Source organism: Pelodiscus sinensis, chromosome 31 (genome assembly GCF_052426305.1).
Source record: "Pelodiscus sinensis isolate ZL-2025 chromosome 31, ASM5242630v1, whole genome shotgun sequence".
Taxonomy (NCBI): Eukaryota; Metazoa; Chordata; order Testudines; family Trionychidae; genus Pelodiscus; species Pelodiscus sinensis.
Window position 1 is genome coordinate 2,673,165 of NC_143082.1, and position 17,210 is coordinate 2,690,374.

At 65.2% G+C, this 17,210-nt stretch overlaps 1 protein-coding gene across 1 annotated transcript in view; it reads left to right on the forward strand.

Annotated features, from left to right (window-relative positions):
* The window catches only part of CACNA1A (calcium voltage-gated channel subunit alpha1 A), a 252,419-nt gene that overhangs the window by 197,835 nt on the left and 37,374 nt on the right, over positions 1-17,210 (forward strand). Inside the window, exons 36-41 of the mRNA XM_089774768.1 lie at positions 2,221-2,337; positions 4,144-4,209; positions 4,318-4,418; positions 6,349-6,499; positions 10,167-10,294; positions 14,290-14,386. Coding sequence (XP_089630894.1) covers positions 2,221-2,337; positions 4,144-4,209; positions 4,318-4,418; positions 6,349-6,499; positions 10,167-10,294; positions 14,290-14,386 — 660 coding nt within the window. The remainder of the gene's footprint in view (positions 1-2,220; positions 2,338-4,143; positions 4,210-4,317; positions 4,419-6,348; positions 6,500-10,166; positions 10,295-14,289; positions 14,387-17,210) is intronic.

A 17,210-nucleotide genomic window follows, 5' to 3' on the forward strand; every position in this document is an offset into this window, starting at 1 on the left:
CGTTGTAAAAGAGTCACGAGGGATGGGACGGGCAGGGAGCCTGGGTGCATGTTGTGTGGCCGCATTGTGATTGCACACACTTCTTCTGGCATGTTGGGCGGTTGCGCGAGGCTCCCACACTGCCCAGGGCACAAGACCTCACAAGCCCTGGGGCGGGGGTGGGGCAGCTGTCCGTGAGTCCCATGGTGTGTGTTGTGTGGCCACATACGTCTTGTGATGTTTGCCGTGCAATCGCTCGAGTCCCAGGGCGAGTGTGGAGCAGCAACACAGCTGCTCCCTGAACCCAAGGGGTTTCTTCTTGCCTGGCCGACAGCGGGAGGGATTCTTGGATTCCCCGTTAGGCAGTACCCAGCCAAGACGGGTGCCCCATTTGGCCTTTCCGGGACTGGAGAGAGGGGTCCAGGCTGGGGGAGGGCGGAGAGATACCAAGCTTTGATTCCCAGGGTGGGGTGAGAACCGCAGAGGCAGGGCCCGAGGAGCGGGGATCCAGCCCCCTCTCGCTTTTCCCTAGAGCGCCGGGCTTCAATTGGCAGAGGGAAAGGGAGGCCCTGGGAGTGAGGTCAGGCCTGCACAGCAGGCACCTGGGTCTCCAGCCCGTCTGCCGAGCCAGAGCTCACTGCCAGGAGCAAGTCTGGGTCTCGCAACAGGCGGGGCGGCCGCCCAGGAGCAAAGGTCAGTGGCCTGACTCTCACCTTGGAGCGGTGTCACTCGGCTGTGCCGCCTGTTGGCTCACCTCGGAGCGGTGTCACCCGGCTGTGCCGCCTGTTGGCTCACCTCGGAGCGGTGTCACCCGGCTGTGCCGCCTGTTGGCTCACCTCGGAGCGGTGTCACCCGGCTGTGCCGCCTGTTGGCTCACCTCGGAGCGGTGTCACCCGGCTGTGCCGCCTGTTCGCTCACCTCGGAGCGGTGTCACCCGGCTGTGCCGCCTGTTCGCTCACCTCGGAGCGGTGTCACCCGGCTGTGCTGCCTGTTCGCTCACCTCGGAGCGGTGTCACCCGGCTGTGCCACCTGTTCGCCCTGGAGCTCCAGCCCAACCACCGCCCTCCAGCAGCTTCAGAGCTGGCCTTGCCCTACCCTGCCCGGCTCAGCCAGGTCCCAGAAGCCATGTGCCAACCCCCCTCCTGGGGGAAAGGGGTCCAGAATGCATCTTCGTGAAATCAACAGGACAGGGGCCTCCCAGCCTCTTGGCCCTCCCCATCCATGCAGCAAAACCCACTGCGTGTCCCCCAGGCCTGCAGGCTGAGCCCCCAGCCCGCCCCGAGAGGCCGTTCCAGGCGTCCTCCCCGTGGCCCGTTGGGTGCACAGAGAGATGCACCGGAGGCCTCGGCACCACATGCAAGTTGTGCTGCATTGCAGGCCCCCAGATACCTTCCTGCTTCCGCTCTGTCTGGCGGCCTGTGCGCTGTGCACGTGCACTGAGCCCCGCAGCCTTCTCCCCGCCTGTGCCAGCAAATCTCCGTGCCCCGGGATTAACGAGTCGCCCGTGAGTCCCCATGGGACGAGCCTGGCTCATTAGTTTCCTTCCTGTTTGTTTCCCATTTTCACGCGTGGTTGGGGGGGGTGGAGGTTGACGGGTGGCTTCCCCGCTGTGATTCGTTAATAGTATCCCTAATTGCCGTGGTTTATTGTCATTCTTTGGATTCAGATTAGTATTTGCCATTTATTTGCAGTAAATCGACAGCGCTTAGTTCACTGAGAGCCAGTCACAGTGCATCCAGACCATATTGTATTTCTGTTAGTTGTGACAGGACAATGATCACAATTGGGTGTTTCTGTGGGTAACAGGCGGTGTTACGGGACTGATGGATTCGTGTGCATTGCAACGATCATTTCTTGTTCCGGCTCAGCATTGATTGGTACCCTGCACTGTCATGTATTGATCTCGGAATGACTATTTATTAATAGCATTTGCATTATAACCCTTGTTTGTGAGCTATGGTGTATTACTATTATCACGCATTGCTGCTAATTATCTTGAGTCATTAATTAATGGTATTGCAAGTGGTAATAAGCAGGGCTGGTTGTTATCGGCCGTCGCTCTCTGTTAATAATACCGACGGCGGTTGATGCGGCTGTTCTGTTGGCGCTGTGTTGAGTTCTCAGTGTGTTTGGTTTGCTGACGGCTGCCCCGTGGCCGCCTTGAGTCTCCCCAGGGGTGGGGCTCTGCCCTCGCTCCTGCCCGGGGAGCGCTCACCTCTCCCCCCTTTCCTCCCCTCCCAGAACAACTTCATCAACCTGAGCTTCCTGCGGCTCTTCCGGGCCGCCCGCCTCATCAAGCTCCTGCGCCAGGGCTACACCATCCGCATCCTGCTGTGGACCTTCGTCCAGTCCTTCAAGGTGCCTGGGAATGGGGGCGGGGCCAGGGCTGACTGACAGAATGACTGACCCATGGTGCCTGGCCAGGGCGTAGCGTCCATCGGGGGGACCACTGGCTAGGAAGACACGTTGATTCCATATCCATCCGTCTGTCCCCATGCGGCCTGTCTGTCTGTTCCCAAACACACCCATCTGTCTCTGTCTGACCTCACGCATCTCCTGTCGTCTGTCTGTCCCCATACGTCTCCTGTCGTCTGTCTGTCCCCATACGTCTCCTGTCGTCTGTCTGTCTGACCTCACGCATCTCCTGTCGTCTGTCTGTCCCCATACGTCTCCTGTCATCTGTCTGTCTGACCTCACGCATCTCCTGTCGTCTGTCTGTCCCCATACGTCTCCTGTCATCTGTCTGTCTGACCTCACGCATCTCCTGTCGTCTGTCTGTCCCCATACGTCTCCTGTCATCTGTCTGTCTGACCTCACGCATCTCCTGTCGTCTGTCTGTCCCCATACGTCTCCTGTCATCTGTCTGTCTGACCTCACGCATCTCCTGTCGTCTGTCTGTCTCCATACATCTCCTGTCGTCTGTCTGTCTCCATACATCTCCTGTCGTCTGTCTGCCTGACCTCACGCATCTCCTGTCGTCTGTCTGTCTCCATACATCTCCTGTCGTCTGTCTGTCTGACCTCACGCATCTCCTGTCGTCTGTCTGTCCCCATACGTCTCCTGTCATCTGTCTGTCTGACCTCACGCATCTCCTGTCGTCTGTCTGTCCCCATACGTCTCCTGTCATCTGTCTGTCTGACCTCACACATCTCCTGTCGTCTGTCTGTCCCTATACATCTCCTGTCATCTGTCTGTCCCCATACGTCTCCTGTCATCTGTCTGTCTGACCTCACGCATCTCCTGTCGTCTGTCTGTCCCCATACGTCTCCTGTCATCTGTCTGTCTGACCTCACGCATCTCCTGTCGTCTGTCTGTCCCCATACGTCTCCTGTCATCTGTCTGTCTGACCTCACACATCTCCTGTCGTCTGTCTGTCCCTATACATCTCCTGTCATCTGTCTGTCCCCATACGTCTCCTGTCGTCTGTCTGTCTGACCTCACGCATCTCCTGTCGTCTGTCTGTCCCCATACATCTCCTGTCGTCTGTCTGTCTGACCTCACGCATCTCCTGTCGTCTGTCTGTCCCCATACATCTCCTGTCGTCTGTCTGTCCCCATACATCTCCTGTCGTCTGTCTGACTGACCTCACGCATCTCCTGTCGTCTGTCTGTCCCCATACGTCTCCTGTCATCTGTCTGTCCCCATACGTCTCCTGTCGTCTGTCTGTCTGACCTCACGCATCTCCTGTCGTCTGTCTGTCCCCATACATCTCCTGTCGTCTGTCTGACTGACCTCACGCATCTCCTGTCGTCTGTCTGTCCCCATACGTCTCCTGTCGTCTGTCTGTCTGTCTGTCCCCATACATCTCCTGTCGTCTGTCTGTCCCCATACATCTCCTGTCTCTCTCTCTGTCTCTGTCCCCATATTCCTCCTATCGTCTGTCTGTCCGTCCCCCACGCACCTCCTTTCCTCTCTCTCCGCACACACCCATCTGTCTGTCTGTCTCCAAGTGCCTGGCCAGGCTGGCCTCCAGGTCCCATGGTCACCTCGGCGGCTGACTGCTGGTGCCCCCCTCTCTCCTGCGGCCCAGCCAGCCGTGCGCAGGACGCTCTGAGCTGGGTCTGCTGCACTGAGCGGCGAAGCAGTCCCGGGAAAGCCCAGGGCCTGGGAGGACACCAGGTGTAAAGCCCCCAGGGCTGACGGCCTTGCTCTGGTCTCCCCTAGGCTCTTCCCTACGTCTGCCTGCTGATCGCCATGCTCTTCTTCATCTACGCCATCATTGGCATGCAGGTGAGTGCCGGGCCTGCTGGCGCCGGGCTCCCCTGCGGGGGCGGGGGCAGGGGCGGGCGAGGGGCGGGCTGCTCCCTGCTGCTGCCTGAGGGCCCTCTGCCTTGGCAGGTCTTCGGGAACATCGGCATCGAGGATGAAGACGAGGACTCGGCGATCACCGAGCACAACAACTTCCGCACCTTCTTCCAGGCCCTCATGCTCCTGTTCAGGTGAGGGCCTGCCCCTGGCAGGAGTCGCGCCGCCCTCCGGGGCCCCTCCCAGCCACAAGGGCCAGAAACTGCTCACCCGCAGGCCCGTCTCTAATGCGTCTCAGAGCCGCACTGCCCGGCTGCTCACAGCTGCCCAGCCCCACCCCGGAGCTGGCTGCACCTCAGCGCCAGACAAGCAATCCCAGAGTAAACAGCCCAGGCGCCGCACCCCAGAAGTGGCTGCAGCTCAGAGCCAGGCGAGGGAAACCAGCGTAGGCACTGACTTTCCTTGTAGCCAGGGGGTGCCCCAAGCCCTGCCCCCATCCCGCCCCTGCCACACCCCCTTGCACTCCTCCCCCCCCCCCCCGGCTTCTGCCCTGCCTTTCCCTCCCCTCCTCCCTCAAGGACACTCGTCCCCTCCCCTCCCCCTTCCATCCTGAGCCCTGTGAATCAGCTGTTTGGGGCACTAGGGAGGAGCAGGGCCAGCAGGGGGCAGGAGGCTGGAGGGGGAGCTTGGCTGCCAGCGGGTGCTCAGCACCAAGTTGGCACCTACGGATCCCAGTGTGAACAGCCCCCGTGCGCCACCACAAAGGGAGCTGCCTCTCGGGGCCAGCCGAGGGATCCAGTGTAATCCCTTCCTGCCCCCCACCCACGGGGCCGCTGTCTCAGGGCCAGGCGAGGGATCCAGTGTAATCCCGTCCTGCCCCCCACCCACGGGGCCGCTGTCTCAGGGCCAGGCGAGGGATCCAGTGTAATCCCGTCCTGCCCCCCACCCACGGGGCCGCTGTCTCAGGGCCAGGCGAGGGATCCAGTGTAATCCCGTCCTGCCCCCCACCCACGGGGCCGCTGTCTCAGGGCCAGCCGAGGGATCCAGTGTAATCCCGTCCTGCCCCCCACCCACGGGGCCGCTGTCTCAGGGCCAGGCGAGGGATCCAGTGTAATCCCTTCCTGCCCCCCACCCACGGGGCCGCTGTCTCAGGGCCAGCCGAGGGATCCAGTGTAATCCCTTCCTGCCCCCCACCCACGGGGCCGCTGTCTCAGGGCCAGGCGCGGGATCCAGTGTAATCCCGTCCTGCCCCCCACCCACGGGGCCGCTGTCTCAGGGCCAGGCGAGGGATCCAGTATAATCCCTTCCTGCCCCCCACCCACGGGGCCGCTGTCTCAGGGCCAGGCGAGGGATCCAGTGTAATCCCGTCCTGCCCCCCACCCACGGGGCCGCTGTCTCAGGGCCAGCTGAGGGATCCAGTGTAATCCCTTCCTGCCCCCCACCCACGGGGCCGCTGTCTCAGGGCCAGCTGAGGGATCCAGTGTAATCCCTTCCTGCCCCCCACCCACGGGGCCGCTGTCTCAGGGCCAGCCGAGGGATCCAGTGTAATCCCGTCCTGCCCCCCACCCACGGGGCCGCTGTCTCAGGGCCAGGCGAGGGATCCAGTGTAATCCCGTCCTGCCCCCCACCCACGGGGCCGCTGTCTCAGGGCCAGGCGAGGGATCCAGTGTAATCCCGTCCTGCCCCCCACCCACGGGGCCGCTGTCTCAGGGCCAGGCGAGGGATCCAGTGTAATCCCTTCCTGCCCCCCACCCACGGGGCCGCTGTCTCAGGGCCAGCCGAGGGATCCAGTGTAATCCCGTCCTGCCCCCCACCCACGGGGCCGCTGTCTCAGGGCCAGCCGAGGGATCCAGTGTAATCCCGTCCTGCCCCCCACCCACGGGGCCGCTGTCTCAGGGCCAGCCGAGGGATCCAGTGTAATCCCGTCCTGCCCCCCACCCACGGGGCCGCTGTCTCAGGGCCAGGCGCGGGATCCCAGGATCTGGCCCTGCCGCGCACCATCCCCATGAGCACTGTGGGCTGCAGACGTACCAGGCACGGTGCTCGCCCCCAGGACACTGGGACAGATCAGCCTGGTCGCTCTACCCGCCCCCAGTGCATGGCCCCTTCTCTGTGCGGCTGCAGGAGCGCCACGGGCGAGGCGTGGCACGAGATCATGCTGTCCTGCCTGAGCGGGAAGCCCTGCGACGAGAACTCGGGCATCAAGGAGCACGAGTGTGGCAACGAATTCGCCTATTTTTATTTTGTCTCCTTCATTTTCCTCTGCTCCTTCCTGGTGAGTCTGCGGGCACTGGGCGGGCTGGCATGTGGGGGACAGGAGGCCGGGGCGAGGGAGCCGGGGAGGAGGAGGCCGGGGCAAGGGAGCCAGGGAGGAGGAGGCCAGGGCGAGGGAGCCGGGGAGGAGGAGGCCGGGGCGAGGGAGCCGGGGAGGAGGAGGCCGGGGCGAGGGAGCCGGGGAGGAGGAGGCCGGGGCGAGGGAGCCAGGGAGGAGGCGGCCGGGGCGAGGGAGCCGGGGAGGACGAGGCCGGGGCGAGGGAGCCGGGGAGGACGAGGCCGGGGCGAGGGAGCCAGGGAGGAAGAGGCCGGGGCGAGGGAGCCGGGGAGGAGGAGGCCGGGGCGAGGGAGCCAGGGAGGAGGCGGCCGGGGCGAGGGAGCCGGGGAGGACGAGGCCGGGGCGAGGGAGCCGGGGAGGACGAGGCCGGGGCGAGGGAGCCAGGGAGGAAGAGGCCGGGGCGAGGGAGCCGGGGAGGAGGAGGCCGGGGCGAGGGAGCCGGGGCGAGGGAGCCAGGGAGGACGAGGCCGGGGCAAGGGAGCCGGGGAGGAGGAGGCCAGGGTGAGGGAGCCGGGGAGGACGAGGCCGGGGCAAGGGAGCCGGGGAGGAGGAGGCCGGGGCGAGGGAGCCGGGGAGGAGGAGGCCGGGGCGAAGGAGCCGGGGAGGACGAGGCCGGGGCGAGGGAGCCAGGGGGGAGGCGGCCGGGGCGAGGGAGCCGGGGAGGACGAGGCCGGGGCAAGGGAGCCGGGGAGGAGGAGGCCGGGGCGAGGGAGCCGGGGAGGAGGAGGCTGGGGCGAGGGAGCCGGGGAGGATGAGGCCGGGGCGAGGGCCACGGGCTGGGAGTCGGCTCTGCAGGCACAGGAAACGGGAGGAGGCCGGGGCGAGGGAGCCAGGGAGGACGAGGCCGGGGCGAGGGAGCCAGGGAGGACGAGGCCGGGGCGAGGGAGCCGGGGAGGAGGCGGCCGGGGCAAGGGAGCCGGGGAGGAGGCGGCCGGGGCGAGGGAGCCAGGGAGGAAGAGGCCGGGGCAAGGGAGCCGGGGAGGAGGAGGCCGGGGCGAGGGAGCCGGGGAGGACGAGGCCGGGGTGAGGGAGCCAGGGAGGAAGAGGCCGGGGCGAGGGAGCCAGGGAGGAAGAGGCCGGGGCGAGGGAGCCAGGGAGGACGAGGCCAGGGCGAGGGAGCCAGGGAGGACGAGGCCGGAGCGAGGGAGCCGGGGAGGAGGAGGCTGGGGCGAGGGAGCCAGGGAGGAGGAGGCCGGGGCGAGGGAGCCAGGGAGGAAGAGGCCGGGGCGAGGGAGCCAGGGAGGACGAGGCCAGGGCGAGGGAGCCAGGGAGGACGAGGCCGGAGCGAGGGAGCCGGGGAGGAGGAGGCTGGGGCGAGGGAGCCAGGGAGGAGGAGGCCGGGGCGAGGGAGCCAGGGAGGAAGAGGCCGGGGCGAGGGAGCCGGGGAGGAGGAGGCCGGGGCGAGGGAGCCGGGGAGGAGGAGGCCAGGGCGAGGGAGCCAGGGAGGACGAGGCCGGAGCGAGGGAGCCGGGGAGGAGGAGGCTGGGGCGAGGGAGCCAGGGAGGAGGAGGCCGGGGCGAGGGAGCCAGGGAGGAAGAGGCCGGGGCGAGGGAGCCGGGGAGGAGGAGGCCGGGGCGAGGGAGCCGGGGAGGAGGAGGCCAGGGTGAGGGAGCCGGGGAGGACGAGGCCGGGGCAAGGGAGCCGGGGAGGAGGAGGCCGGGGCGAGGGAGCCGGGGAGGAGGAGGCCAGGGCGAGGGAGCCAGGGAGGACGAGGCCGGAGCGAGGGAGCCGGGGAGGAGGAGGCTGGGGCGAGGGAGCCAGGGAGGAGGAGGCCGGGGCGAGGGAGCCAGGGAGGAAGAGGCCGGGGCGAGGGAGCCGGGGAGGAGGAGGCCGGGGCGAGGGAGCCGGGGAGGAGGAGGCCAGGGTGAGGGAGCCGGGGAGGACGAGGCCGGGGCAAGGGAGCCGGGGAGGAGGAGGCCGGGGCGAAGGAGCCGGGGAGGACGAGGCCGGGGCGAGGGAGCCAGGGGGGAGGCGGCCGGGGCGAGGGAGCCGGGGAGGACGAGGCCGGGGCAAGGGAGCCGGGGAGGAGGAGGCCGGGGCGAGGGAGCCGGGGAGGAGGAGGCTGGGGCGAGGGAGCTGGGGAGGATGAGGCCGGGGCGAGGGCCACGGGCTGGGAGTCGGCTCTGCAGGCACAGGAAACGGGAGGAGGCCGGGGCGAGGGAGCCAGGGAGGACGAGGCCGGGGCGAGGGAGCCAGGGAGGACGAGGCCGGGGCGAGGGAGCCGGGGAGGAGGCGGCCGGGGCAAGGGAGCCGGGGAGGAGGCGGCCGGGGCGAGGGAGCCGGGGAGGACGAGGCCGGGGCAAGGGAGCCGGGGAGGAGGGAGCCGGGGAGGACGAGGCCGGGGCGAGGGAGCCAGGGAGGAGGAGGCCGGGGCAAGGGAGCCGGGGAGGAGGAGGCCGGGGCGAGGGAGCCGGGGAGGAGGAGGCTGGGGCGAGGGAGCCGGGGAGGATGAGGCCGGGGCGAGGGCCACGGGCTGGGAGTCGGCTCTGCAGGCGCAGGAAACGGGAGGAGGCCGGGGCGAGGGAGCTGGGGAGGACGAGGCCGGGGCGAGGGAGCCAGGGAGGATGAGGCCGGGGCGAGGGAGCCAGGGAGGAGGAGGCCGGGGCGAGGGAGCTGGGGAGGACGAGGCCGGGGCGAGGGAGCCAGGGAGGATGAGGCCGGGGCGAGGGAGCCAGGGAGGAGGAGGCCGGGGCGAGGGAGCCGGGGAGGACGAGGCTGGGGCGAGGGAGCCAGGGAGGAGGAGGCCGGGGCGAGGGAGCCGGGGAGGAGGAGGCCGGGGCGAGGGAGCCGGGGAGGACGAGGCCGGGGCGAGGGAGCCAGGGAGGAGGAGGCCGGGGCGAGGGAGCCGGGGAGGAGGAGGCCGGGGCGAGGGAGCCGGGGAGGAGGAGGCCGGGGCGAGGGAGCCGGGGAGGACGAGGCCGGGGCGAGGGAGCCGGGGAGGAGGAGGCCGGGGCGAGGGAGCCGGGGAGGAGGAGGCCGGGGCGAGGGAGCCGGGGAGGAGGAGGCCGGGGCGAGGGAGCCGGGGAGGAGGAGGCCGGGGCGAGGGAGCCGGGGAGGACGAGGCCGGGGCGAGGGAGCCGGGGAGGAGGAGGCCGGGGCGAGGGAGCCGGGGAGGACGAGGCCGGGGCGAGGGAGCTGGGGAGGACGAGGCCGGGGCGAGGGCCACGGGCTGGGAGTTGGCTCTGCAGGCGCAGGAAACGGGAGACACTTGGGCTTTGTCTAGACTGCAGGCTTCTTTCGAAAGAGAGCGTCTAGACTGCACGGAGAAATTTCGAAAAAGCGGCTTGCTTTTTCGAAAGAGAGCATCCAGTGAGTCTGGATGCTCTCTTTCGAAGACGGCCTCTTTACATTGAAGAACGCCTTCTTTCGAAAGAGGAACTTTCGAAAGAAGGCGTTCTTCCTCGTAAATTGAGGTTTACCGCCATCGAAAGAAAAGCCGCGTTCTTTCGAAATAATTTCAAAAGAACGCGGCTTGAGTCTGGACGCAGGGGAAGTATTTTCGAAAAACCCCTGAGTCTGGACACGGCCTTGGAGCTGGGCTGGGAGCGCAGGGCTGGCCCCGGGTGACCTGTCCAGTGACTCTGGCCCCGCCCCGCCCCGCCCGCTGCAGATGCTCAACCTCTTTGTGGCCGTCATCATGGACAACTTTGAGTACCTGACCCGAGACTCCTCCATCCTGGGCCCCCACCACCTGGACGAGTACGTGCGCGTGTGGGCCGAGTACGACCCTGCTGCCTGGTAAGGACCCGCGGCTGGGCCAGGGCTGCCCAGAGCCCCTTGGCCTGCGCATGGCGCAAGGGGCAGGAGGTCAGGCTGGCGGGGCCGGCTTGGGGCTGGGGGCCAGCGCTCCCAGAGCCGATGCCTGGCCCCAGGAGGGGAGGGCGTTGTGCCAGGGAGGAGCAGCGCCGCGGTGCCAGGGGCCGTCGGGACAGGACCATCTGGCACAGAACCTGGGTCAGGCTCCTGGGCTCTCACAGCGTCGACATTTCTAGGGCTGGGGGAGGGGGTCCTGGGGGTCCAAACCCCACGGGAAGGAGCCATCAGCCTGGGGCGGGGGGCTGGATCCAGCTAATCCCCTGGTTTGCTGGGCAGCCGCTGCCCTGGGCCAGTCCAGGGACACCCAGACAAAGCTCCCGAGAAGCAGCCGTGTCACCCACACAGGAGGAAATGTGCCCGACTGCCACTGCCCATCCCTGGCCGAGCCGCCTGTCCTCAGGCTGTGGGGCTCCCTGCTCGCCGGGCTCCAGCCCTCTAGGGCAGGTGCTGGCAGCATGTCCTGGTGGGGCTCCCCCGACCCGGCCTGCCTGGAATGAGCCCAACTCTCCCCCCACCCGGCCTGCCCGGGATCAGACTAACACCCCACCCCCACCCAGCCAGCCCGGGATCAGCCCAACCCCCCCGCCCGGCCAGCCTGGGATCAGCCCAACCCCCCACCCAGCCAGCCCGGGATCAGCCCAACCCCCCACCCAGCCAGCCCGGGATCAGCCCAACCCCCCCGCCCGGCCAGCCTGGGATCAGCCCAACCCCCGACCCAGCCAGCCCGGGATCAGCCCAAGCCCCCACCCAGCCAGCCCGGGATCAGCCCAACCCCCCACCCAGCCAGCCCGGGATCAGCCCAACCCCCCACCCAGCCAGCCCGGGATCAGCCCAACCCCCCGCCCGGCCAGCCCGGGATCAGCCCAAGCCCCCACCCAGCCAGCCCGGGATCAGCCCAACCCCCCCGCCCAGCCAGCCCGGGATCAGCCCAACCCCCCCGCCCGGCCAGCCCGGGATCAGCCCAACCCCCCCACCCGGCCAGCCTGGGATCAGCCCAACCCCCCCGCCCAGCCAGCCCGGGATCAGCCCAACCCCCCCGCCCGGCCAGCCTGGGATCAGCCCAACCCCCCCGCCCGGCCAGCCTGGGATCAGCCCAACCCCCCCGCCCGGCCAGCCTGGGATCAGCCCAACCCCCCCACCCGGCCAGCCCGGGATCAGCCCAACCCCCCACCCAGCCAGCCCGGGATCAGCCCAACCCCCCCGCCCAGCCAGCCCGGGATCAGCCCAACCTCCTGCCCGGCCTGCCCGGGATCAGCCCAACCCCCCACCCAGCCAGCCCGGGATCAACCCAACCCCCCACCCAGCCAGCCCGGGATCAGCCCAACCCCCCCGCCCAGCCTGCCCGGGATCAGCCCAACCCCCCGCCCGGCCAGCCCGGGATCAGCCCAACCCTCCCGCCCGGCCAGCCCGGGATCAGCCCAACCCCCCGCCCGGCCTGCCCGGGATCAGCCCAACCCCCCGCCCGGCCTGCCCGGGATCAGCCCAACCCCCCGCCCGGCCTGCCCGGGATCAGCCCAACCCCCCGCCCGGCCAGCCTGGGATCAGCCCAACCCCCCGCCCGGCCAGCCTGGGATCAGCCCAACCCCCCCGCCCGGCCAGCCTGGGATCAGCCCATCCCCCCGCCCAGCCAGCCTGGGATCAGCCCAACCCCCCGCCCGGCCTGCCCGGGATCAGCCCAACCCCCCGCCCGGCCTGCCCGGGGTCAGAGAGGAGGCAGGAGCAACTTCCCGGAAGCCCGGCCCTAGCTGGCTGCTGGCTCCGTGTCCCCCTCGGGGCCCTGCCCAGGCAGGCTCTTGGCTCCTGCTGCCCGTTAATGTTTTCTTTTTCACTTGTAGGTTTTTGCAGATGGATTCTCTCCAACCCCCCGCCCCCTGCCCCAAACAAATTGCAGCCCCCCTCTCCCATCCGGGGGGGTCGCTCTGCTGTTCCTGGGGCTGTCCCGGGCTCCCCGCACCTGGTAGCGTGCTGTCCAGCGGGCCGGGGAGAGGGCGGAGGAACCCCCAGGGCTGTTTACCTGGCCTGGCCTGGTGCGTCCTGTGGTTCCCCCTGCACCGTGCAGACAGCGCCCCCCGCAGTCCGGGCAGGATGGCACAGTCAGCACTCTTGGGAGAGGCCACTGGCTAGACACGGGGCCTCGGGCGCTGGGAGTCCTGGGGCTGGCCTGCCCCGGCAGGGGGTTCCTGGCACGTTGGGTTTAGTTCTGGGCCGTGGGGCTGCCGCCTCTGGGCCACACATGCCCAGTGGGTCCGGTGTAGCCAGCCCTACCTGGCAGGCCCTGCTGAGCCCAGCAGCAGTCCCCGGCCCCGTGCCATCGGCAGGTAAAAGCCCTGATCCCGCATTGGCAGGAGGGTCCTTTGCCCCCGGGAGAGGAAAGCAACGAGTAGGGTCCAGATCCCAAACCCCTTGGCATCCATGGCGGCCTTTGCATTGACTTCCCTGGGCTTTGCCTCAGGCCCTGGGCAGCGGCCGATGGGACGAAAACAGCTGGGAGCCTGAACCCCTGATTCTGACCCCAACTGTGGGTGGGGGATGTGGGAGACTGGTGGGTTAAAGCAGACCAGGGTTGGGAGCTAGGACTCCTGGTGTCTGTCCCCACTTCTGCTGATGGCTCCCTGTGTGACCTCCAGTAAGTCCCTCTCCCCCCTACCCTGCAGCGCTGTGCCTCGGTTTCCCCGTAACACACCCACTTTCTGGGACATATTAGCCAACTGTGGCCTGCCAACTGCTGCGTGGGAGGAACGTTGACAGCAGACTCCTGATCTGCCCAGGTCAAGCACTCTCCCCTCCTGCTGGAGCCCACAGAACCGTGTGTCCCAAAATACGCACTCCCCCCGCCCCGCCAATCAGTCCAGGCAGCCTGGGCCTCGCGGGTCCATGGGCCCTCTCCTGACAGCCTTGCTGGGATCGGTGTGTACATGACAGTTGGTGTGTTTCTCTTGCCCTGTAGCGTCTGCACTAACCCCTGTATTCTTCTTGCAGTGGCCGAATTCATTATAAGGATATGTACAGTTTATTACGGGTTATATCTCCCCCACTGGGCTTAGGCAAGAAATGCCCTCATAGGGTTGCTTGCAAGGTTTGACTTACACTAAAACCTGCTAGCATCCACGGAATGAATGTTGCTTATGGTTTTTAATATATATATTTCATATATATATATCCCCACACATCTCGGGCTCCTGCACTTTCCAAGAAGTAACCCGGTCCCGTACATAGCAAGCAGAATGCGTACGAGGACGCCGCCCGCCCAGTGCCGCATGGAGCATCTCGGGGACTGTGAGCCCTTTCTGCTTGCTGTTAGCTGGAGCTAGGCCGCGAGGGTTTGTCCCCCTGTCTCCCTCCACACACACTCCACCCTTCACACATCGATTTTGTTTTTTTTTTCATTTGGGGAGGATGGAAACTGCATTGACACCTCTGCCATTTATCTCTTCCCTTCCCCACCCCGCCTGCCCGCCACCTCCTCTCCCTCCCCACCACTGGCAAAGAGGTGCACTTGGAGCTAGGCTCCCTCTCTCTCTTTCCTGTTCTTTGCTACAAAGGCAGCCCCCATCCTACTGCCCTCCCTCTTGGGCGGATTTTGCCCGAAGACTTCAGGGCCCCAGCAAAGCGCTTAAGCCCGAGCCCACACTCACGTTTCTCCAGCAAGGGCCGTACTCAGGCCCCACTGGAGGCCCCAAACAAGCTGCTGGTGATGGCACTTCAGTGCTTTGCTGAACCAGCTGGTCCCTTTCCCAGGCAAAGGCGGTTAGCGACGCGGAGGGTGGCAGACCGAGGAGCGGCAAAGTAATCTTCGCATTTTTTCTTCCATTTTTCCTGCCCTTTCTTTTGAAATTGATTTACAATATTTTTTTTCTTCTTTGCATCTCTCTCTTGTCTATTTTTTTCGTGCTTTTTTTTTTCCTTTCCGCTACCAGGGGCCGGATGACTTTCACGGATATGTATGAGATGCTGAGGCATATGTCTCCACCCCTTGGGTTAGGGAAGAAATGCCCACCCCGGGTTGCTTATAAGGTAGACTAAATCAAAGAGACAAAAACATGCAAATCAAAGTCACTTACTTTTTTTTTAATTTTTTTTTAACCAAAACATTTTTTTTTAAGAAATCAGCCGCTACAATTCTCTTTTTATACATTTCTTTGTGTTTTTTTCCCTTGATCAAATCTCTTAAGCAGTACGATGTGTCCGTTTGAGTCCGTTAGCATTTCATGTTTCAGAGACTCCATTATGGCAAGTCGGCTGGGGTGGGTAAGAACTGAAGTCCAAGGTGCATGTGAATTCTCTGCCCGCCCCTTTTCCAGGATTCCTCCTGCCCAGCCTTTTCTGATTCAGTGGAAGAGACCTTGCTTTCAAACATTGAGCTCCCCCGCCCCGCCCTGCCCCGCCCCGCCCCGCCCCGCCCCGCAGGATAAGCCGTCCCATTCTGAGTGCCCTACCCCAGCTCAGGCGTTACGGATTTCCTCAGAGGGTGGGGGAAGGGTGGGTGGAAATGGAAACACTCTAGTACAGAGCTGGGCGATGGGAAGAGGTCAGGGCCAGAAATCAGCGGGCGACTCCACTGGCGTTTCTGCGCTTTAAGTCAGGCTGGGATACAAAGCCGTGGCAGCGCCATGGCGCAGAGCCCTTGGTCCCTCCTTTCAGAGTGATCAGCCAGGGAGGGGGCAGGAGAGGCCGTGCCAATCACCCTCGTTAGCAGCAGAGGCGCTTTGGAGGCCTCACAGCCTAGATCAGGGGCCTTTGTGCTTGGCGCTGTGGGAACAGACTGGGCAGGCCTGTCAGAAGATCCCCGCCCCTCTGTAGAGTCTGTCCGCAGAGACGTTGGCCTGGCCGCACTGGTGTGGCGATGAGAGAGGCGCGTGGGGAGCTGTGCTGGCGTGCGGCTCACGCAGCCTGTCCCCCCCGCGGAGGGACGCTGGGACGTGGCCCCAAGTGGACAGACAAGGGCTCAGTCAGATTCTCAAACAATTCGGATGCCTCCCCAGGAGGGAGCCACAAGTTCTGGCTTCGCTGGGCCATCAGAGCCCGATTGTGAGCCCTGGGACATCTGGCCAACGTGTAGGTGTGTCACCCAGTCTCCCCGTCCTTCAGCGCTGCCCAGAATCTCCCTTGGATCCAGGGGAAGGTGCGTGTTGGCATGTGACCAGCTCAGGACAGGATTCCAGCATTGCTGCTGAGGGGCGGAGCCGGGTAGTGAAATTGACTAGGGCACGGAAGTGAAATTGACGCGTGGAGGTATTTGCGCTTTGTGGTCCAGGCAGCATGCGAGGGTGTCTCATGTTCAGCAGATGAACACAGGCCAGTCATGTCTCCCTGCCTCCCTTCCTCGGCACAGGAAGCCTGAACAACCTCAGGAGTAGAAAGGAAATCAGACGCTCCGTTTCGTGATTGTGAGTTGCGACCTGGATGGGCAGTTTGTTTGCAAAATCTCGGGTTTGTTTGGCACTTTTTCTGTGTGGCCATACAATGGCTCTTTAAACAAATGTGGCTGTATCTCTGGCCGCAGTGCATTGTGGGAGATCCAGCACTCCTACAGTGGGATGTGGATGCTGAGGAGAGGGCCCGCCAGGGCTTGGCTGCTACGTTTTGTTTTGTTAGTCTTTAAGGTGCTGCTAGACTATTCCTTGGGTTTTCAGGCTAACTCGAGTTATCATCCAGGCATTGCCCGGCTCCCACCCACCCCCGTTCAAGTGCCGTGGTGCTTTCTACTCCAGCCGGCACTAAAACTGGAGCACAACTTGGCAGCTGCTAACAGGACTCTTCCGTAGCATGGCAGCTGGCTTGCATCCCTCGAGTGGCATTCTCAGTCCCCCCCCCGATGTGTGGGTGCTGCGCTTCGGGTGTTATGGGTCCCTCTCGGTCGAGCTGGGTCGACTCACGAGGAACCCCCGGAGTATGGCTAATTCAAGCTACTTGCAGGGCAGATGCTGGGAGTGGACAAGAGGCAAAGGATTCAGTGCTGGACGTGGACGTGGGCCGGGTGTCAGTTTAGGCACAGATTTTTAAGAGGGCGAGGAGCTATTGGCTCGACTTTCCGCGGGCTGGGATGGTTTCTCCAGCATCGGCAGCGTTCAAATCGAGATTGGATGTTTTTCAGAAGGGTCGCCTGGAGGTCAGACAGGAATGGATTCAGGCAGCCTGGGCTCATGAAGTCTACAGGCGGCTAACCTGGGGGACTGAAATGGGCCCCGCTGGCTGCAGGATCTAGAACTGACATTCGATGAAAAACCGGGGCCCAGGCTGCGTGGAGACTGATTTCAGTTTGCACCAGGCTGGTGTTTGGCTAGTTTGAGCCAGTGCCTGGAACGTGGCCTCAGGGCTTGTCTGCAGAGGGATGTTCTCGCGGAACAGGGCAGCGTGTGAACGTGGCAGTGTGGCCTAGCAGCTAGAGCACTAGGCTGGGAGTCAGGAGAGCTGGGTTCCAGCTCTGCGGCTGGACAATCCAGGGCAAGTCATTTGGCCTCTCCGTGATAGTGAGACCGGCCTCCCTGGTAGGGGGTGCTGCGACCCGGCCCCCCTCCTTCTAGCACCCATGGCCCTGGTAGGCTGCGTGGCGGTAGGCCTTGTTAGTCCAGCTGTTCTACAGCAGCAATTCTGGCCCAGCAGTGCTGGTCAGTCTCCCCCTGTGACAAGCACCAAGGCCCCGATTTTGCAGTTGGATCCCCACAGGCAGCCATGAAGGTTGAGAAATCCGAGGGGCTCCTTGTGGGTGCAGGGCTCCCCTGGAGCTGAGCTCACTCCTGGGATTCAGCAGGTGAAACGGCAGCAGTTTCACTGGCAGGTGAGTGGCTCAGGCCAGGGCTGGGTGCCCGTGTCAGACACCAGTCGCCTGTGACCCCCC